The sequence below is a fragment of the Sphaeroforma arctica genome (genome assembly GCF_001186125.1).
Source record: "Sphaeroforma arctica JP610 unplaced genomic scaffold supercont1.16, whole genome shotgun sequence".
Taxonomy (NCBI): domain Eukaryota; class Ichthyosporea; order Ichthyophonida; genus Sphaeroforma; species Sphaeroforma arctica.
The window spans coordinates 98,535-120,775 of NW_014040542.1; the positions used below are offsets into that span (position 1 = coordinate 98,535).

A 22,241-nucleotide genomic window follows, 5' to 3' on the forward strand; every position below is an offset into this window, starting at 1 on the left:
ATATCACGCCACCAAATAAAACTAGCCAACAGCCGTAGCTACTTCGCATTGTCGCTGTTTGATGAGCTTAGGTATATGAAGAAATATATCCACTTAATTGTCTGTCTATCCTCGTGATGAAGGTATATGCCACTATTCAACTTCAAATGCAATTGTTTACTGATGAAAGGTGTATGTGTGAAGGCAGTGCGTTCATAAGTGGCCTTTAAATGCACTCATTCCATTTAGCTTTGCAGTGACAAGATCTAGGCAAAACCAAGACAATATTTAAAATTTGGATCTAATTTTTAAAAAATAGTAACACAAATCACAATATCTGAATATATCACAGCAACTGTTCATTTTCTTTGATTTTATTCGCTTAAACGACAAACAGAGTATTTATAAACTCAATCGCACATATATCAGTCATCAGCGATCTACGAATGTCGAATCCAACTGTTGTAACTTGTCTGTTGTGACTATTTCTATTGTACTAACTCCTCTACTATAAAATACTAGTACATAGTAGTATTTTATATTTAGTAGTATTTACATACATACTCCGCCAGTCCGGCAGTTTCTTATTTACTTTCTTACTCTGGGGTATACAATATACTAGTTACACTTTCTACAGGGGCTTCGAGTATTTATTAGTGTTTACGTCTTTACGACTTTACGATGTTTTTATATTTACTAATTTGGTATAAAAAAATACGACTGAACAAGTCAGAATGAGAACGAATGAGAAGTCCTGGGCTCCTGGCAACAATGGCAAGTTTGAAGTGCCAAAAGTTTGTTGTTTTTTTCTTGTGTGAATAACATGTTTCATCACATTCAAGAGTAAGCCGAGTATTTTCAAGAAAAATAATTATATTGTCACGTTTTATTGGTTAACTGCGGTAAAAGATATTTGTAAAGATTGTAAAACAAAAATAAATTAAAGCAAAGCATATACAGGTTTGTTTTGTTTTATTTTCAACACCCCATCCATATACTAAGGGGATAAAATAGGGCCAAAAATAAAGAAGCGTTCCTGATTTACTAAATCTGGACTTCAATTTATTCCCAATATTTTTTTGGCATATTTCAAGATTAAGTATTTCGTAAATGGTCTGTGAAGGCGCCAAGGTCGTAAGGTCGTAGTACAAGTAGAACACCTTCTATGCTTAGGAATCTAACACTACATCGGAAACCTCCAAAACGCAGATTATTGGGTCTAAATATGCATAATTAGTAAAGTTTCAAAGTTGTCACGTACAATTATCGTCAAAACAATATCGTATATGCATTCTTTTAACCGTAATGCAAGCTACAGCTGCTAAAATCGAGAAAAAGTGTGCGTCATTTGATGTGCCATGCCATCGATTGCACGATGAATCTCATTTCCAGAACTTTTTGCCAAAATTCACTACTTATTCACCTACAAACGATTACAATAACATTATTATGGTTAATTATGCTTATATAGATGTAACGAAGGTCTGAAAATCATATTGAAGACATATAATTGAATATGCACACCAAATGGATGTCTGATGGACACGCGTGTACGTAAATGGTGATTTTGAGCAAGCATAATAAGCATTCTATACCACAAAGATGATTTCTGAACTAATAATACTTGTATTTATTATATATTAGAACCCTTAGAAGGTTCAAACTGCTAATACGCGACCTGGAAATCCAAGATTTGACTTAGTCGAAAAGTGCACAATCCTGTTCATAAATCGATACATAGCTGTATGAACCGGTAGAGCTATCAACTTGGCTCCTTCGTAAAATTCTTTTGAAATGTTTTTAGAAAAAGTCTAGAAAATAAAATTAGGATTATATCTAAAACCGGATATAATGGGGGGTGTTAAAATATGTATAAAAAAACAAAATAGTTTTGTACTCGACGGTTGAAAACTTGAAAAAAAAACTCGCTTTCGGCTTTCCGACTTCCGTCATCAGACTTGAAAAAAGAATCATTTCAAGAAAAACCAAGATAGCGGCTATGTAGCGCACCCCGGCACCGCATAGAGCCGCAGACGTCGTAAGTTTCTACTAAATACTCAACCAGAACCCGGTGAACCGTCACCGTGCTGCGTTTTATTAAAACCCATTCGTACTGGGCAGAAATGGTCGACTCACGGGTCACGAGTCATCGACTGCTAACCAGAATGGATTTGAAGATCCGATTCGTACTTTTAGGAAGTAGCCTAGCGTAAACTACTAACAACTTGAAATGGATAGATTATCTTCATAGTCATCTTCGGAGCGGCGACATCTAAAGATAACGGAACGACAACTTTGGAGAGCAAATATAGGACGATAATGAAACGAAGAACGTTAATGAAACGAAGAACGTTAATGAAACGACAATTCTGGAGAGGAGGTATAGAACGATAGAGAGATAATACTGGAGTGAAGTCGTTGAACGATCACGAAACGACTCATCGTAAATACTAAAGTTCTAAAAGTACAAATACATGTACGTTCATATTTTTCGCGTCTAGTTATGAACGTCAAGAATAAATAGACACGACAGGAAGCAGCTCCGTATACGTTACGAGTGATCACGGCTGATATTACATTCAGATGAGATGAGCAGCAAGCGTACATACGCATGCAAGGGATGCATTAGGTTAGATACTGTTGCTGAATGCTTAAAAATAAAAGAAGAAATGAATTATAAGCGCCCAAGATACGCACACAGCACAAAACGTATTTATGCGTAGTTCGATTTCAAATTTGTTCGTGTTCTTAAAATTGACCTTATAGTTTTAATGATCGAAGCCGTGAACTGGACCTACCGTAACCCACAAATCGCGCATATGCTATCATCTTTGCCGCAAAAAGGCACGAGCAATCCCGGACATGTCGATTTCGAGCACGCATAGCGGTTTAAGAAGTTTCGCATCACGTGAGTGCGCGCTTTTCCTGCGCAAGCAGCGCATGTACATTTGAACATATATGACTCCAAGGCCTTTTGCCTTTCCTCCGTAGTTTGTTTGCAGGAAACATAAGATATAGTCAATTCTTCACCTGCTTGAATTGTATGCAATGCTACATATGACAGATCGGCAGAAGAACTCGTTCCTTGGCAGTTGATTTTGCAAAAATCTATATCCGATACTTCAACGGGGTTATGTAATGAATCTGACCTCATTTTCATGCGCGCTGCAGATCGAATAGCGACGAGTGTGGGAGTGCATGAATGATTAAAATAGCTGGCCTCGGGAATAAGGGCCATACCAATGCATGTACACACACCTCGCCAGCCAATATCTGGGCCACCCCAGACACCGTGCACATTGCATTCTTGTTTGCACAGGAGGCTAACAACACGACGAATACTCCATTCACCCGAGAGCGAAGGTGCACACTTCAGTAGTACTTTCGCCGCTGTTGTGAGCTGATTGATCTGCTGCGTAGAGAATGCCATGCGGTTGTCCTCGAGCGCTTCCACTGATTCCATTCCCTTTTGCCCACTCACAATACCCTCTATCAAACATTTCCCATTTTTTCTATCGACGCTTTCCCTATCATTGACAGCACCAGCTGTCCCGATATCTATCATCACATTATTCTCTATTTGGGAACACGTAGATGGCCCCATCAATGGAGTTGGCCCTGTCGAAGCAATCATGTTCTCGTCAGATAATCGTCTTCGACTATCTATATGAACAGCAGAGAATTTCAGCGCAGTAACACCCAGCATAGCCCGGAGTGCTAAGTGCATCATTTGCCGCGAGCCCTTATCCTTCACTACAGAGCTACAACACAATTTCTTTAGAGCGGCACACTCAAGTGCATGTCGCGTGCTACCTTTTTCGGCACACGCATCGGAACAGAATACAGCCTGATGACATTTCTTGCATTTAAGTGTGCAGTTGTTATCCGAGACGTATTGCCAGCACTCCATGCAAGTGGAGGTCGTGCTCGAAGGTACACTGACGTACGGTTTTGCATCCAAGACTACCTCACCCCGTAGTATTGTGCGGTTTGCAAAGATCGCACGACCTCTGCCTCGTCCCATGTCCCGAACAAACATCATTCAGAATGCCTGACTTGTTCTGTATATGCTAGGGTGTGAAGAGACATTCTCATGGAACTCGGGCGAGGGCGATCACGTATAATATTTCCGCTCATTAACAGATGCGGAAGATGGAGCGGACAGTAACGCGTAAAGAGACATTGGTGTTTTTGGGGTGCAGCCAAGATGTACTACGTCTATTTCAAGGTTGCAAGCACGTGCACTATTATTATCGGAAGCCAAGGGATATTCGATCACTGTGTAGTCTGTTATTTGCGTTGTATAGTAAAACGCCCAAATACAGTAGGCTCATCAGTGATAAACGATTTACGATAGCATGGAGGTACCAATCGCGAGGATGACTACTTAACAGATAGGCTTCTTGGGTTTATGACCAAATTGGGAGTCACGGCGTCTTTTGGCTTTCAATGATGCATAATAAATCACGTAAATCACATAAATATATTGAAATATGTTATTATATAGATATTGATATAAATTTACGCGAGATTTTCCAGTCAGATCACATTTAATCTAGTGTTTGCATGGAATGCGCTTGAGATACATGTGTTAAGAATGCGCACAGTATCACGGCATCTCTACTTGCAGGCAATTGTGTAGAATAATGAAATACAATGCATGTTCATAATTTGCTCTCAGGGTGAAGACAATTAGCTCGAGTAAATATTGTACAGCGGATATATGACAGGTTGTACGACAGCTCTTCGGCGTCAGGGTTGTTATAGAGATAAGTATTCTTATAGTTGTAGAGTCGACATCCTTTTTTCCACTTTGAAATCATCGATCGTATTGAAGCTCGCCGAAACGGAATAGCTTGTGGATTATAATTTGGATAGGAACCGGCGAGACTATAGTAACAACTCTGGGGTCGAAGAGAAACACAATACATAAAGGATGCGAGCACTAAAACTCGCCTTGTTACCATCTGCGATAGCTATATGCGCTAGTGGTTTTACACCCCGTGAAGGTACGCGCTATCATAAACATTACTCCTCTGTAAAATTAAACTGGTTGGCTGTGTATTTATTTTTCTAGATGTCAAGTATACCCATACGTTGGCACATTTCTTGCACGATTATAAATGTGGGTAGTCGCGACAGTCAGGAGAATCACAATAGGACGGAATGACTGATGGAGAAATCTATCTCTCAGAGAACCAGGAGCATCTGTAACTCAAGTATCGCTACGTTTGATTGTCTTTCGCCAGTAGAATCTTATACTCATCGTATATATGTGTTTCATGTTCTCTCATACGTATGCTGTTCCCGCTATTGATTTTACAGACTCTCTTACTGAAAATGTAAAGCACTACGAGTTAGTGACTGCCGAACAAGTGCATAGTACTGTACGTAGGGCAACTGAATTTTCGGGTGACGGCACACTTTCGGCTATTGATAACCACGTCATTGAATACAAAACCACTGTGTTTGGCCGGCTCTTTCATATGGAACTAGTACGTGCGACACCCGCTTCCGATCGCACCCGCGGATCTGGTACGTAGCGTGTGTATGTTAGAAGTGATCGATTTTCTAAGCCCTCTGCGATGCAAGTGATCACAGAACAACCTTTAATATAATAAAGATTATAAAAGAAGCAGCTAATTCGTTGATATCTTTAAATATACTAGACGCCCTCGTTGGAGATGGACTATACCAAGGGCGGGTGCTCTCAAGCAATGTGGCCGAACAAACAGTAGGTATTGTGCGTGGGTATATGCAGGATGATCACTTCCGGGGCAGTGTCAGTACAGAAGATGAAGTGTTCTTCTTCGAACCGGCGCGGAGATATGCACAGCATGCGCATAGGCGAGCAGGGGATCGCGTCGTGTATCGGTGAGTTGTGCAGTGTTGTGTTTACGGCTGCTCGAAGGAGTATATCAGAAGAAAAATGTCATGAGCTCTGCTGGATTGTGTTCAATTTAGAAGGCTATGTTTTTATGTACTTTGTGTGTCGCACCATTCTAGGTTGGATGTATTGTTAATGGTAGGGTGTCTTAAAGTCAGATAGGAATGTTGCTGAAATGTACGTAACCTGAATATCCATCACGCATAATGCAAAATGTGTTGGTGCTCAATTGCAATAGGATTTTAGGTACTTATCATCACACTTACGATTACCAAATCTTGAGATATGTACACCACATCATCGTCTCTTTCCAAACTGCTAAGTTAACGGACCTGTATTGGTGTATAGCCAGAAGTTAGATTGTTTCTTTAAGCAGTCGTGAGGTAATGTGTCTTTCTCGGTGCCCGAGTCGAACCTGTTTATAAATTTCAACTGGCATAATAACTTGGCGGATATGACAGCACAGTATTGTAACAAAGTTTTTTTGCCTCCCATTCCTGTGTAGTGCTTCGGATGTCTCGTACAAGCACACTGATGGGAACACCTATGCGGGAGCTGCTATGTTTAAATCGCTCGCCGCTAAAAAGGTGAAGTGCGGTACTATATATCAACTTTAATATGTTATAGGTGCAGCCGAATGGCTACAGATGTATGCACAAGTATTCTTATCTCAATAATGTATGAGTGACTGATGTATACATTTGGTGTCATAGGTAACCGGATGTTGCAGCGAATTACAATCAATGTACAAAAGCGGGGCATCAATTAATAGCGCTTAATACACTGAAATTCGCGAATGAATTACGAACATGCAACTCGCAAACCGTAGAGGTCCTATTGCAAAGACGCCAATCACTTGCCTCAAGTACAGGCGAAAAACTGTCTAGTTTTAAAGTTCTATCGTAAATAACGGACAAGAGTTTCTATGTGTGCAGACTTGACGGAGACTCTATTTTATTCGGACATGTTGCTTCATGCATAATCCAGTTGGGTCATAATTTGGCATATGTGTCGCTAGATGGTGCCAGCATATGCATGCGTCCCATATGGTCAACATCTGGTCGTACTATTTTTCGTTTGAGGTGGAGACAAGGGCTAGCTTCTCCACTATCGGATCGTATAGTTGGAATACACTTGTTGCACAGATAGCGATCCAATCCACGATATTAAAAGGCGGACAATTTTGTGTTGTATTTATGCGGTTTTCTTTTTTGTAGAGAAACTCACTTGAGCACCGGCCTCGATATCGGAGAGATGAATTAGAGGAGTCACCATCGAGGGAAACAGACGGTCGCGTTTTCAATGTAACCGTCACTTTAACCGACTCCGACAACACGTGTTTGGTCAAGGCGGTAAGCGATCATACCTACACACAGAGCCACATGACTGCTGGGTCAGCAGCCAAACACATGGAATGGGTATGTATGAACTTGGTCGTATTGTTTGTATGACAGATTATGCAATCAGCTTATTCTCCAAAAAGAGTTATGAAGTTTGTCACCAGGGAAAATTGATTCTCAACAAACTCCTTAACCGTCGCTTACCACTTCTGGAACTCGCTGTAACGCAATCTTTCCGAGCGATACGTCGTCATTACTTTGGATCGCATCCTTTTTACTGCGAATATCAAACTTGCAAACACTCGCTCTGTATATCAACTGACAATCAGGTTATCGGCGAAGTGGATCAGATCTTCTCCAGCGGGACTTTCTATGCGGGAGCAAATCCGTGGCACATCCGTGTAGCTCTGGCTCCCTTTGATCCCATTGATACATACCTCTCGCCCACTGACTATCCCGAGAACATCAAAGGCTGTAAGTGGCATCTGCTGTGTGTGAAAGTTATGTTCGAGATTGTATATTACGTGTTGGGAATGGAATGTATTTACTCGCAGCACCCACAGTCGATGGGGGAGCACACGTTATTTAATGGCTTACTATGAATCATGACCCAGTGAGATTAGTATGTTAAATACCACAATATGCACCACAAGTTGTACAAACCTTCTGTGCTTGGCTTGATATCCAGTGGCGAACGAAACCCTAGATCCGGAAGGCGTCCTTCTGGAATTTGCCAAGGGCACCTGGAACGGATACTGCCTGGCGCATCTCTTTACACATAGAGAACACTACGGCACGCTGGGCCTAGCGTATGTGGCTAGTACGGACGTAGACAAGCCTGGGGGTATATGCGCGGTGAGTGCAGTTCTATTGCTGAGGATTCGTTCATGTATGTGGGGCAGTAGATAACCGTGGATATGTGGCGGGCTTGTTGACCAGGTTGGTGCGGCTATCTATTGCACTTCTGATAGTTGCGCACCCATAGCTTCCATGAATAGAAAATCGGAATCCGCAAACACGTTTAAGGGGCACTTGGTACTACTGTATGCAACGACTGACTACCAAAATTGAAATGAGCCTGGGATTTCGATGTATTGTGCACTTGGCAGATCGAAGTTGTTCGTACGTCGACATCATTTACTTGGACTTTCCCACTGTCCGTCAGTACCGTATGTATCCGTATCCGCACGTAGAATACCCCAGCCATCTTTCATCCGTGAGTTTGTCTATCTCATTCACCCAATACCAGGGCCGTGTCTCCACCTCCGAGGGGTATCTCAATCTGAATACTGGAATGCACAGCGATATCATGTTCGGCCAGACAATTCCTGATGCCGTGGAAGTCATTGCTACGGCTCACGAGATAGGTATGGCTTTTCTATATGGCTGGGTGGTGGGTTTACATTGTAAGCTGGGGATATCCCAATTGGTTTGCATGATATAATAGACATGAACTGTTTGCACGGGTGGTTAGTTGTATGTTGTACTCGAACTGACCGAGATGAAGACGCTACTTGCACGAATGAGATTCCTGTTGAACAATATCCACGGATGTACAGATTTTTTAACTGACGGCTTCTTATATGCATCTACTTCCAGGTCACGGATTTGGCGCATTGCACGATTCATTGGATTGGCCGTGTTATGGAGTACCTGGTGGTCCGTATCTCATGTATGCATCGACATCCACTAAAGTCCAGGCAAACAACGATCAGTTCTCTGTGTGCTCCGTGGCCAGGTTAGTTTGCTGCGTGCGCAGCTCAGAGGAGTTACATAAATACAATTACAGCGTGTTTGTCGGGTTATCTCTGGATTGATGTAGAAGATGCTCATTCAGGGCTTGTTGTAGTTTAACCTGGGATCTCTGGCTATAAGTTATATCAAGTATGTATGCATACACTTGAAGCATGTACAGATTATTGTCCGTCATAGCATCTGTGTTCGCGATAGCTGCTGCTTTGCACTTCGTTTGTAAAGGGACAGTTCACTTAGACGCACCCCGCACGTGTCAGATTACTCACAATATCCGGAGAATGGTCACACAGATGCATGTTGATACAGTTCCTCGGTTCGCACTGAACTCTAGTTGCACTTATTTGCAGGTCGGTTCTTTATGCGTGTCACTGGTACACATAGTATAAACTTATCTTAGCCTCACTTCGAATGCCTATTTAATAGTGTTAACGATATGAGGACACTTTAACGTCTGAAAGTTCTCAATTATAAAGTTGTGAGTCTCCCCGGCTTGCTGCCAATTTATTGCGGGATTAGGCTCTTGAGGGAGTACAGTACAGCCAATGCTTTTTCCCAGATGCTCTTGACATTCCATATCTTCTTACTCGTGATTATTGTTCCAAATAAACATCCCCAGCATACGGTCTGTACTGACCGCTAAAGTAGAAAAGCAATGTTTTATGCCGTATCCGGGACAGTACTGCGGCAATGGTCTATTGGAGGGCGACGAACAATGCGATGCGTTTGGCGAAGGCAATTGCTGCACCAGCGACTGTAAGCTAAAGGACGGGGCTGTGTGCGCTATTGCTCCATGCTGTGACTCGGCTACATGCCAATACCAACCGGCAGGCACTGTAAGTAGTACTTGGTCTTCATTTTTTAGTATTCGTTTGCGTTGCTGGCGTATTGAGTAGCGTCTGCACTGCCAGTCTTGTTGCAGGTATTTAGTACAAATTGGGACGTCATGGATTAGTCTGAAATGGCACAGTCAACGTTCGTGATCCGTACGCCGGTATCACGCACGCACTGGGTGCTGTACATACAGTTAGTATAAACTGCAGAGTAAGCTTGTATCGTGAGAAGACGTTAGCTTCAGGGGCTGGTATGTGCAAGAGCACACGGAAGTGTTATTCAAACAAGATACAATAGTAGATTGCAGGAGCTCTTCACACTAGCTGTGTGTCTTGTGTGTATTTACGTCTCCTTGGTTACAATCCTCTGTTTTTGGTATCTCATTCTGAGCAGCACAGTGGTGAACGGTGTTCCTCGATTGGATGAATTGTACGTATTGTGTAGAGTGCTCTTCTATCTGTTTTTGTGCAAAGAGTCAGCAGTGGATGTAGCGATACATGAGACCCCCGTGTCACGCACGAATCGACGCGTGTAACGTGAAGGCAGCGGACCATACACAGGCACAGATTTATGTGCAGGCTTCTACGTCATATATACTTGCGAAGAGAGTCCATAGAGACGTAACACTGACCATCTTTTTTATTTTCCTACTGTGTCGTAACTCCCTGGCGTTTCTCACGTCTTCTTATCGGCACGAGAGTTGCGCTATAACTGTTTATGTCGATGTGCAAATATTGTACCATATATATTTGATTTCACGATAACGATGTGTGTGCACGGTCTACATATGAATCATTCGGTTTTGACTAGAATAACAATCTCGAACCCCGCTCCAGCTCTCTTTGCAAGCAGAAAACTTCGGACATTTGTAACAATGTCAAGTGGACATTCGACGGTCGCAATGGATACATATAATTGCATTCATTCAGTTTGGTATTCATACAATTATACACCCCATTTATGGTGTGAATCTGCGCAGGTGTGTACGGCTGCGACCGGGTGTTTGAAACGGGCAGTATGCACGGGCGAAGACACCGAGTGTCCGTACCAAGAAACGCTACCAGATACCACCACCTGCGGGTCAGGGGAGATGCAGACCGATGCGTGGATGTGCAAAACTGGGGTGTGTGCCAACACCCTCGAGAGCCAAGCTTCCATCATTCCGGAGGAGACTGATGATACAGTGTGCAGTCTGTTGCTCGATGCGTCGCAGTGCAACTGTCCAGAAGATGTGGGCGGGTGTAAGGTGAGTTCTGTCCCTGGCCGGGGGGGGAGAGGGCGGGGTGTCTGAGTAGGGTTGGGTTAGAGTGTATGTGTCGATGTCTGCTGTGAGATTGCCTACAACTTTCTACATAGATCAGTACAGGGATTTGCAGTGATCGTAGTTAGGGTGGTCGGATACAGAGCTATTGCCTTCTACACTTCAACAAGAAGAAACATTCACAGCTTGTGACGAGCAATCATTACTATCTACTAGTACTGCTTGATGTATATGATTCAACCATCGCAACTGCGAGCCCAACAGATCTATTGCACTAGTCCCTGAACTCTATCTGGCCATTCTATATCCAGCTCTGCTGTACATTCAGCGGGAACATAGTGAATGCCAACAGCACCAATACCGGGACAAATCAGAATACCACAGGCCCATGCATCACAGCGGAGAGTTACTGTGCGCTCAATGCACTGATTGACCCTGGGTGCCTGGTGAACGCAGGAAAAGACGCTCAGCTTACACGCGTGCCAAACTTCGGCGGTGGGTATCCGTGTAATGACTACACCGGTTTCTGCGATGGCCACGGGGATTGCAAAGTGGTATATTATTCACGGATTTGTAATTATTGCACGCATGAATTTGTGGAAAGTGTAGGTGCGTCTCTGTTCCAGTTGGTGCATATTGTGTCTAATCTCTGGGGCTGTAAGGGGCACCTTGTGTAGGTTGGTCCGACAGGTATGTTGTAAAGAATTAGTATTGCCGTAGGGATATGAATAGAAAACATATTCTACACGACACACACATTCCATCTCTTACTATCCTTACATACATTTTCTCCAGGCCAGTAACCCTGCTACAGCTTCTGTGGTCTTTCCCAACCCCTTGGTGTTCATCGAGTATACCTGGTAAGCTGCAGAGTATTTTATAACCAAGTCAGTTCAAATTTTAGTCTTGAGTGGGGTTGTGGTGTGGTTTCCGATCCTAGCGTGTGCCTATCAGCGTTGGAGGTCCTTCTGAGATTGTATATAAGTTGTCTAGATTGCGGCACACGCAAACTCGAATCGACTTTTCTTTCCTGAGGTGTCGTTGCATTCCTTCCCCTCCATCGAATTCTACTCCGGATGAGCAAATCAAGTACGTGTCAGTAGCCTTTTTTTTTTGCACCTGTTTTCTACGGCAGGTACTACTTTGTATCTGGACTTATAGCTCTGCTGCTGCTAGTACTGTTCTACTTCATAGTAAACAGGTTTTGTCCTGGTAATAGGCGGCTGCGACGGAAGGTGTGTTTGTACGAATACAAGATACCTGGTGTGGAATTTCTGTTCTCTGCCTTGGTTGCAAGAAGCCATGGGCAAAGGAGGGGTCATATTGTTTCGAGAGCGGTGATTTCATATGCACACATGTGTGCAGACTATACAACGGGTGAGTTGGTCACATCACAGCCGCTCAAGAAGTTAGCGGAATAACAGATTGCATACGCAAAGCTGCATTTTGCACTTGTGAGTGCGGAATAGCTGTTTAGCCAACACATGCATACGACGCTACCCCTGGACAGCTCCAGACGGTGGCTGCCAATGATCGATTGCCACTTAAACAAATACTTTAGCGCTCTGACCCTTGCCACAATCATATGAAAACAGCTTACTCGCGCATACTTGTCAGCCGTCGTACAGCCACTCTCGATGTCTCATATTCACGCTCAAACTTAGCTATCTGCATCATCTGTTTGTTCTCTTCCACAAGGCCATCGAGCGAACGAGACGAGACGTGCGTACTGACTTAAAGCGTGCTAAGAAGAAAGAAAAGTACCAAGACACGGCCGACGAGCTGCTAGAGAGCGAGTTGTCCGTGGTAAGGCAGGCGTGTAGGCAGAGTTCGTTGTATCTATCATTTTGGATCAACCCGATACTTCGCCCCATATTGCAGTGAATAGGCTGTTGGTAGAATGCGACCACGTAGGATCACTCTGAATATTCATATGCGATTTGAGTTTTGCAATTTTACGAATGCATACGATGCCGAAATGACGTCTGACCACTCCAGAACTATGCGAACCAGTTCTTGTGCAAAACGTTACATCTTGTTGCCACCGTTTGTCAGCGATGCATCCACATATTATTGCACTCACAGAGTCTAGTGTTTTACGTTTGCTAGTTTCATATTCGACTTCGTCAACTGTTATATATAGGAAAATATGGATTTCGCTCGAGCCATATCCAGAGACGAGTACTCGGATATCGACGCATACGAGATGGAGGCGAGGGCTAGTCACGGTTCTCAATACAGTACAAGGAGTGATAGAATGTTCCGGGCGGAAGGCATGAGCACGTCACACGACCTATTCAAGACCCGTACAGCTTCGCACAAGGCGGCTACTCCAAGGATGGGACAGCTGTCTGAGGTCTGAATATGTGCGCACACAGAATTAATTCCTCAGTGATGCTCTATCTTCAGCTCTAGCTATCCATAGTTGCAGCATACCTTTTTTTTTTTGCTGCGTGGATCAAATTTGAGAGCAAAGCATTACCCCGAGCAGTGCCAATGTCTCTACTGATTATGTACTGTGTGCCATCAGCTCTTGTTAGTCAGTATGCGCCCACGTGTCAATTGCCACCGATTACTCTGTGATAAGTTAACGGCTTTCTGGATGGCGTGGCCATCGTTTTAGATGGCTCTTTAGAATCGGCAACATTCGATCACTGATGTACTGTCCAATTTGCATCACTTGCAGGAAGGCGTGGTTTCGATGTTGTCGCTTGATCATCCTGTTAATTCTGATGATTCCGATGAGAACGAACCGTCCGCCTCTGGTACCACTAAGGTTTAGCGCAGGTGGCAGGGAGTATGATGAGTACAAAACCGACTCAGTAAAATCGCACCAATAAATTGGATTTAACAAGTTGACACATAGTTATGTTGCGACTTTCAGCACCATGTTTCGCATCCTTCAAGGAAATGGTATACTGGAAGTCACACTGCTCTTGAGGAGGCAAGGTTCTCAGAACGATCAATGCCAGAAACCCCTGCGTTGACCTGTGTACTTTACAATGTATTGTAATTATAATTATGAATTGATATTTCAAATATATAGATCCAATACAGTGTTTGTCTGAATCTTTAGTGGACCATAGGACTATAGACCTATATGAGTGACGACTGATGAACATAGCCCATGCGTTTTTTTAGACGGCTATGGCATAGCCTTATACGTATTTACTTTTAAAATATGGATTTTAGGGTCTATTTTGATTGAATGCTTTTGGGCACCGCTCGAAGTCAATCTGGCTCAACAAACGGTACTACTCACGGAGTCATGAGAGCAGTCGCAATACTACTTTACGCTTAACGGATACTATGCTTTGTATATTGAAAATTGGCGAGTCCTCTACCCACACCTCGGGGTTTTAAGATTAAGGTAGAGATTGGAATTCTCCGTGTGACTCTCAAGCAGCGTCTCAGGATTTATATTCGGTATCATATAATTGTCACTTTTGGTTCTAAGTTCTATTTGCATGCAGATACATGTTTGCCGAATCTGTAGCGCATCGAATATCCCATTTAGCTTACAACCAGGCATAGTAATGGCGGCACATGTATAAGAATGTTAGTCTAGGACACCCAGATCGAGTAGGGACGCGTGACATATTACTCACAAAAATCAGCCTATACGACATATTTTAAGATCTATTACATACGTCTCACTGCAGAGCCCGCATTGACTAGGCATGTTGTAGGTTGTGACATATCTTATTACAAGCTCGCCACATCAATAGATACGACATGTATCTGCTCAGATGACCTTCGAAATAGAAGGTAGTAACTCAATCCCACTCTCACACCTCAAAGGTGTCAAGGGAGCTACGACGTTTGTCATACTGCTCTATACTTAAACAGATTTACCCCGTGGCGACCAAATAGTATACATAAGGCTGTGCCCCTAGTGACAGATCCACCGATAACTGGGCCGTCTGCTCCACGTCGTTGCTGTGCACATTATCGATCGCTTCCGAGGCAGTCTCTTTTGACGGGTGGTTGTGACCTACACCTCCACTGTGGTGACTATTAGATGCACACGTGGCCATTATGGCGCTATCTTCTTGGATTGTACCCTCGTGTGTCGCACCAGTTTGGGCTTCTCTATATGCTCCGTTCTGCAATGCCTGAAACAGCTGTGTGCAGTACGCATGATGTGAGGCATGGCGTTCTGCCAGGCTCACCGGAGGCTTTGTTCTTGTAGCGAACCTACTATAGTCCGAAGTGCTCGATCTAGGACTTGCTGTACGCATGTCATCAGTCTTAGTAGGAGTGACGCCTACATCAAGCTTAGTTTGAGTTGGCCTGACGCCTGTAGCTGCCACGGAGTGCAAATGAGTTGTTGCTGTATGTGCCGTCGTGTGTCTGTGTGAGGGGGTGCTTGCTGATGCGTTCGCAGAGTCCAGACTAGGTTTTCTCGGCGACACTCGTGCATGGTGCCGATTGTCGGGGTGTAGCTGATCAGAAGCCGCAACCGAATTTGGAATGCTCTGCTTGGATGCGCAGCACGGTTGCATGAAGAAGCCTGCAGTAAGATTGGAGCGCATAGTATCCTTATTACATTGTTTACATCGTTGACTACGTTTACTGCTCTCGCAAGCACAGCCGTGCCATTGCCCTTTGCGTAAAATAACGCGCAGTCTGTGGTAAACTCTGATGGTCTGCGATGCCAACTCCCCACACAAATTTGACCCGAGCATGAGCACCTGAACATCTTCAATACACCCCTGTGCACTTGCTCCTCCCGTGGAGCAATATGTGCCCTGATTCCCACATATACAATAGCTAGTCTTACACCTGTGTGTGCTCGTGCGTACTTCATCGCCGGCTCTGCGCGGGACTTCTGTTGAACCGTCACAACTCCCGTTCTCCTCGAAGCCACTCATAATCTTGGAACGCGTACCAATTTGCAAACTATAGTATGGCGTGCATATTTGGGTGTCTTGTGTTTCCCTGTATTCTGACACCTGCGTACATACGCAAGCAGTCTCGCGTGCACATGTCCTCCTCACTGCACCGTCGCCCATACTTGCACACTGTCGTGTACACCCTTCAGCACAACGTCCTATACAACAGCACACGTGAACGCCCTGTCGCTCAAGTGTTTCACAGAGCCACTCGTCTATGTCTTCATCGCACAAGAGTTCCATTAGATCCTTCTGGATAAAGCCGGGATAGCTTTCACCACCACTCGCAGCAGCACTTGCGGCGATCTTCTCCGTGTCCCTATCAATGCCTACAATCTGGGCCTTGGGGTACATGTGCGACAACATTCCACACAACATGCCACTGCCGCAGCCGACATCCATAATAACTAATCGCATGTTATTCGGTGTTGTTGAACTATCGTGTACTTTTGAAGTCATGATATTTATGTGGGCGGTGATGTTGTGGAGATTCAGACCATCAATAGTGCGGTTGGAGAGGATGTCATTGTGCGTGGGCGATGGTGTGCGCTTGTTCTTGCTCTTCGTTCCATTGGCAACCAAGAGCCCTTTCACGTGCCGAAGAATGGCCACATTGTGCTTCAGTTCAGACACGTGATGTGGGTGTGCAAGGGCAAACAACTCGGACAGGTTTGCATCGGAGAGCATCGTGTCCACTTTAGAGTCCTTTGCTAGTTGCTTCATACCCAGACATACAAAGTCTGGCACCTCTCTCTCAGTGTCTATATAGGAGTGTGTGTGTGTCAGATTTACCATTTCGCCTTTAAATACGCCTTTGACTGCGTGCTCTTCATTAGAATATAGTGTAGTATACTTTGTAGTTTTATCCTCTGAAGCCCTGCTATCACACCCTCCTAGAAAATGAACCGACAAGGTGTCTCGCATATCTTTTATAACTTGGTCTTCTCGGCACAGTCTATCATTCTTTATATGCGGCTGTGCTACTGCTACACATCCACCAAACTGTCCCCGTTGTCGTGGATTCGTGTTTGATGATATGCCAGAGCTTTCCTGCCAGACTATTGCTTCGTGCTGTGTTGTCTTCATGCCTACAGCACTCAGACTGCTCGACGATAGTGATCTATGCATAGCGCTCTGATCTATTAATCGCAGTGTGATAGGTAGTGGGCATATCTGACTGTCGGGGCTGTCTTAGGTCTCTTGGTCGGGGCATAGAAACCAGAGCATACACCATACATATAGCCTGGAAGTAGAAATCTTCTTGGCGCGCGATGCACTATCGAGGAATATGCGTTATTTAGTAGTTTCTAAGTCACACACCGTGATACTATTCTCATCATGGCGATGACGAGATGAGATGAGATTGCTCGACTGTCACGACTTGTAATCTACGGCCGCACACTACTTACAGGCTCTTGATATCAATACACATAAAAGCATTTGTGCAAAAACAGTAAAACTATCCCAACTAGCCGTCAGAGGGTGTTGGGACTTGTATTATTATTCATACATGATGCATGAAAATATGTATTTACACATAGATGCTGTCAATTTTAATACCCTTGACACTTGACAGTTGATGTCCCTTGACACGCATCAGACTTTTTGTTTCAGCAGGACAGCAGCAGCCTGAGCCAGAGCAGGCCGCAGGGAATGTCTTTATACGGCACTGGTGACAATAAAATTATTAATCACCTCAGGCCCAGTTTCCTGCCAGTCTCATACTTATACTTTATTGAGTTTACTTTGCTTTTAAAATGTAATTCGCGTGATTTTAGCCCATTTTTTGCACTTGTTGTATTAGTTCTTTGTCGGCCTCAGAGGAGAGGTCAACGTATGTTAGACACGAATAGTGTCAACTGTAAAACCATGGGCGAATCCGAAGCAATAGCTAAGACAGAGGACGCCTATATACATGTGTTTAACTGCTAACATATGTCAAGCCCTTAAGACCGACAAGGACCTAACATAAGTGCAACAAATGGTTTGTATCCGCGCTACAATATCTAACATTTAAATCGAGCGCTTTCAGCCGGCAGATAACAAACAAACCGGCAGAAAACAAACACATCTCACAAGTGCTTAAAATCACGCTAATTGCATAATACGCCTATATTAAAGCAAATTAAACTCGAAAAAGTATGTATGAGACTGATAGGAAACTGGGCCTGAGGTGGTTAATAATTTTATTATCGTAAGTGCCGTATAAAGACATTCCTCAAACCCGCCAACTCGCCAACTCGCCAACTCGCCAACTCGCCAACTCGCCAACTCGCCAACTCGCCAACTCGCCAACTCGCCAACTCGCCAACTCGCCAACTCGCCAACTCGCCAACTCGCCAACTCGCCAACTCGCCAACTCGCCAACTCGCCAACTCGCCAACTCGCCAACTCATCAGTCTTCAAGCGCCAAATCTTTTTTTTTTTCGATTTGGTTTGTTTTGTTTGTTTTTTTTGTCATACTGTCATCCGTAAATACTCTGAATTTACATAGTCATACATACAACACTGTAAAAAAAAATTACATAATTTTTTTTTTAACTAAAACTAAAAGGTAAAATACATAAATATTAATTTTACAGCCACGGCCACTTCTCTCAGAGAGTAGCGAGAAAAAGTTTAAAAAAGAGAGAGAGAGAATATCCTTTGAAAACAAATTATTTTTAAAAATAGCACACACAACTGTTTGTCTCACACATGTGGGCTTCACTCGGCTGTGGACAGTGACACTGGAGTGACTGAAACTTGAAAGTATAGCACCGGATGTTCACGCGAACATGTTAGCATAACGCAAGCAATCTAAGGTAAGTAAGATGTGTAAGTGTTTATCTCAAACTATGCGTCTAGCATGCGCCGTATCTACGCTTTGAGTCATTTGTCTGTTCAACATTGTGCTTGCCATTGTACGCGAATGAGGATAACACAACTAAACCGGAGCGGTATTTGTCTACGACGAATCCGTGTTCATGACCTGTTTATCTCTAAGAAGTTCTGACGCGTTTAGCATACAATACAACTGTTGTCTTTATCTAATTCCGTAGGTTTTTTATATGTTCTAACATGTCGGTCACTTTTGGATGTTAATACAGGCTTCGTAAGTGGTTAATGAATTAGCTGAGGCTGCTACCAGTCGTAAGAAGAAAACACTGGCGTGATTCCGCAAGGAACAAGCTTGATTTGGTCGAAAAGGGATACCGAAGGTATGGAGAGTTTTCAAGTAGTAAATATTCATGTGGCACATTGTTTACACGAATCCGATGAATGGAGGTCGCTTGACATATAGCGTTCTTATGAGCGTCTTATGCACGCTGAGTGTCGAACTTGCATGCTTTAATGGAGTATGCTAACTGATCGTCTACCATTTCTGATGCAGCTTGGAGTTAGTCTGTGTCAACTCTATTGTAGAAGACTCTTATATATTCCGCACAGTATGGACGGGTACATCTCGTACCAATTAATCGCTCTACTTCTACTGCCAGTATCTCATTAGGAAATATATCACTCCGTTCCGTGTGTAAGAATATTTACAGTCGAATGGGATTTGAATGCACATGCTCAAAACAACACTCATATCTGGATTCAAGTACATGAGTATACATATCGGGATATTGTACACGAATTTCTTTGTGATATTCCATAGTTTGAAGGAAATTAACGTGAAAAGAACAAACGATACACGCATACGTAAACACGAGTTCTGAAATATATCGTAATAAATACATTCGTGCACACAAAGATCTAATATAAACGTATGTATGTTCAGAAATAAAGTGCAGGGGTATGCATGGAATGCACCATAGCCTTCGTGCACACATAAAGTTGTATATATAAGCGTATATTATGTTCAGAAATTTCCTATAAAATATAAAAGTGCAGGGGTATGCATTGAATGCATCATAATGATTCACACTTGCTCGTGTGATTAAAAAAGTTATAGCGTCCTATAAATCGAGCGTGATCTTGGAAATTGCTCTGTGCATATATGTAAACGCAAACAAAAGCACGCAAAGGGCATATGCAAATACAATTTGATCTGGGTATATGCGCATGCCTCGACATTGGCACAGACTCGCGAATGGATATATATATATATACATATTCGTTGCAACCATATATTATGTTATATCAAACAGTTTTCAAATTCCATAAACAAACACGATATAATCGTCAATAGGAAGTTGTCAACTAGTTCTTGTCCTTGGGGCATCGGTAGTCGCTATCATGCCAGCTTCACTATTTCAACTTGAAGGAATGGCCGAGCAGTTCGACGCTGGAGACAACATGATTAAATATAAAACCATGGAGTTCGACATTTAATTGAAATATAAATGTCCGGGTTCGGAAACCGATGACGCCGATAGCGATTGCATTCTTGGGTAGATATCAGAGCGTTGTAGTTAGTGCGAAATCATGCAAAGCAATATCCACCCTAGCTATGAGCCTGTACAGAGTGTAACTATCCAAAGATCAATATATTTGGTTGCTTCCCCCGAACAAGTGTAGCCGCGTTCATGGGCAGCCTGTCTTAGCGAAATTGTGGAAATGGTAATGGCGGCGCGTCTATCTCCCTTGTGCACCCGCACTACACAGCAAAAAAAATAACAACGATTACAAACCTCCTCTTCACATGCGGGATTGAAGGTACTGAACTGTTTGTATCCGATTTATTCGACCCGCTGAGGCGTTATCAGGGACAAGACATGACTACTATGAAGTTGTGAAATTAACTTCAGATATTAAAACTTCTATTAATTAAAAATGCACCAATATTGGCTGCGTGGATGATTCTACGGCCACTTTAGTCGGTGGATCAAGCAATGATCGGTGTCAACAGTTTTGCGATGTGTTTAATTTTTTAGATCTGGCTAATGATTATATCGTATCAAATATACATAGTGCGAAGAACCTTATAGCTGCGAACAGTCACCGACGCAGATTCCCAATTGCATACGTCGCGCCTTGAACTATGATAGAAGAATCATCTCGTATTCAATATATTATAAAACGAGCTAAACAAATGTGAAATTTCAGTCGTCTGTTAACTATTATACACCAGAACCTTGATCCGCATTGGCCGCTGATATATTCACCGGGACTATTTGAAAACACCTAATTCGGCGCAAAAGACCAAGGCTATCGCGTGATATTATCACAGAATTAGTAGCCATCGTCACATGAAATTGCTACCGGATACGTATCTGGTTTGTTATGTTTAGCCGCTGCCGCGGTGACATTCATTATTGAGAACTTTGCATATATTTGACTATTTGTGCCTTACTAAGTTGTAATCTCCAATAAAATCTTATTTTTAAACAAGAAGGCAATACCGTGAGCAGGTATACACAATTGATGACAATGTATATTTCTTGGAGCTGTGTGTTTCAATTTCACCCGTACAGCGTTCAGTTGAGATCTAGATCAAGTGTACAACGTTCGGATACGGCCAGCAAATGGTCCGCAAATAAGTATACTTGCATAACATGTGCTTTTTATTGCGTAGAAATCGCTTTGTGATGTAGCGATTCACCTCGTCAATGAGAAATTTTTTCAAGCGCAACTTAATCCTCAATACCGCTACGTACTGAGGTGCCCAGCCGTTATGTTGTGGTTGCTAAGATTGACACAGGTGTTCGACTTTATATATCCGTACATGAGTAAATATTTTTGAAATATTCTTCTATGTTTTTTCTTAGATAGATTTCGCGCTCGTGTGCGAGAAAAGTTGTATGTATTTACATTTTTTTTGCTTTGTTGGGTAGATAAATATATTGTAGCTACATAACATTAATTCCATCAGACACATATCTGCTCTGTTACTTGAGCATTATACAGTATGCTGCGCTCTATAGAGCAGTACTTACGGTCAACTGTATTGCCAGAGTCTGTTATGGATAATGTTGAACGCATTGCAAACCGGATTGTTGTATCGGTACTGAAGAATGGGCCGATTCCGCATCACATGGCGTTTATCATGGACGGTAATAGGAGATACGCCAAAAAAGGTGCCATGGCTAAAATAGAGGGGCACGCGCTCGGCTTTAATACACTGAAAAAGGTGAGTAAGCATTTTTGTTTCGATATCAGCCGGATTGATTGTACTATTGCCGCCCAGATCAAACGATATTCTCTGAGCACAAGCATTCTCCCAGCACAAACCTCACCGTGGTCACTGAACTGTGTACACCCGACATAGGAGTGCACCTCAAATTTTACTACATACTATTGTCGTTTTCTTCAGATCAATAATTTTATTCTATATACATATTTTGTCACATCACAAACACACACACACA

General features: G+C 43.1%; 4 protein-coding genes across 4 annotated transcripts; 2 read left to right on the top strand and 2 right to left on the bottom strand.

Annotated features, from left to right (window-relative positions):
- Window positions 1-2,735: 2,735 nt before the first annotated feature.
- SARC_00510 (hypothetical protein) lies at window positions 2,736-4,130 on the bottom strand. The gene has a single exon (XM_014305796.1). It carries the CDS (start codon window positions 4,019-4,021, stop codon window positions 2,774-2,776), a length of 1,248 nt encoding a protein of 415 aa, XP_014161271.1. The 5' UTR covers window positions 4,022-4,130; the 3' UTR covers window positions 2,736-2,773.
- Window positions 4,131-4,447: 317 nt separating this feature from the next.
- SARC_00511 (hypothetical protein) lies at window positions 4,448-13,905 on the top strand. The gene is made up of 17 exons (XM_014305797.1): window positions 4,448-4,988; window positions 5,305-5,514; window positions 5,649-5,853; window positions 6,372-6,453; window positions 7,084-7,284; window positions 7,536-7,680; window positions 7,895-8,061; window positions 8,456-8,573; window positions 8,806-8,944; window positions 9,578-9,794; window positions 10,772-11,038; window positions 11,365-11,607; window positions 11,849-11,913; window positions 12,189-12,288; window positions 12,752-12,859; window positions 13,197-13,409; window positions 13,740-13,905. The coding sequence occupies exons 1-17, from the start codon at window positions 4,916-4,918 to the stop codon at window positions 13,833-13,835; spliced, it is 2,649 nt and encodes an 882-aa protein (XP_014161272.1). The 5' UTR covers window positions 4,448-4,915; the 3' UTR covers window positions 13,836-13,905.
- A 961-nt stretch (window positions 13,906-14,866) lies between these two features.
- On the bottom strand, window positions 14,867-17,076 carry SARC_00512 (hypothetical protein; the record flags this gene model as incomplete). The annotated part of the gene is made up of 1 exon (XM_014305798.1): window positions 14,867-17,076. One exon carries the CDS (start codon window positions 17,074-17,076, stop codon window positions 14,905-14,907), a length of 2,172 nt encoding a protein of 723 aa, XP_014161273.1. The 3' UTR covers window positions 14,867-14,904.
- Window positions 17,077-21,781: 4,705 nt separating this feature from the next.
- Window positions 21,782-22,041, top strand: SARC_00513 (hypothetical protein; the record flags this gene model as incomplete). The annotated part of the gene is made up of 2 exons (XM_014305799.1): window positions 21,782-22,003; window positions 22,033-22,041. 2 exons carry the CDS (start codon window positions 21,782-21,784, stop codon window positions 22,039-22,041), a joined length of 231 nt encoding a protein of 76 aa, XP_014161274.1.
- Window positions 22,042-22,241: the final 200 nt, after the last annotated feature.

Bases quoted from the DNA above. Each gene is read 5' to 3' on its own strand.
- SARC_00510 (XM_014305796.1), bottom strand. From the start codon at position 4,021: ATGATGTTTGTTCGGGACATGGGACGAGGCAGAGGTCGTGCGATCTTT.
- SARC_00511 (XM_014305797.1), top strand. From the start codon at position 4,916: ATGCGAGCACTAAAACTCGCCTTGTTACCATCTGCGATAGCTATATGC. The intron at 6,454-7,083 runs GTGAAGTGCGGT...TCTTTTTTGTAG, and splicing joins AATCGCTCGCCGCTAAAAAG to AGAAACTCACTTGAGCACCG. The intron at 7,681-7,894 runs GTAAGTGGCATC...CTTGATATCCAG, and splicing joins TCCCGAGAACATCAAAGGCT to TGGCGAACGAAACCCTAGAT.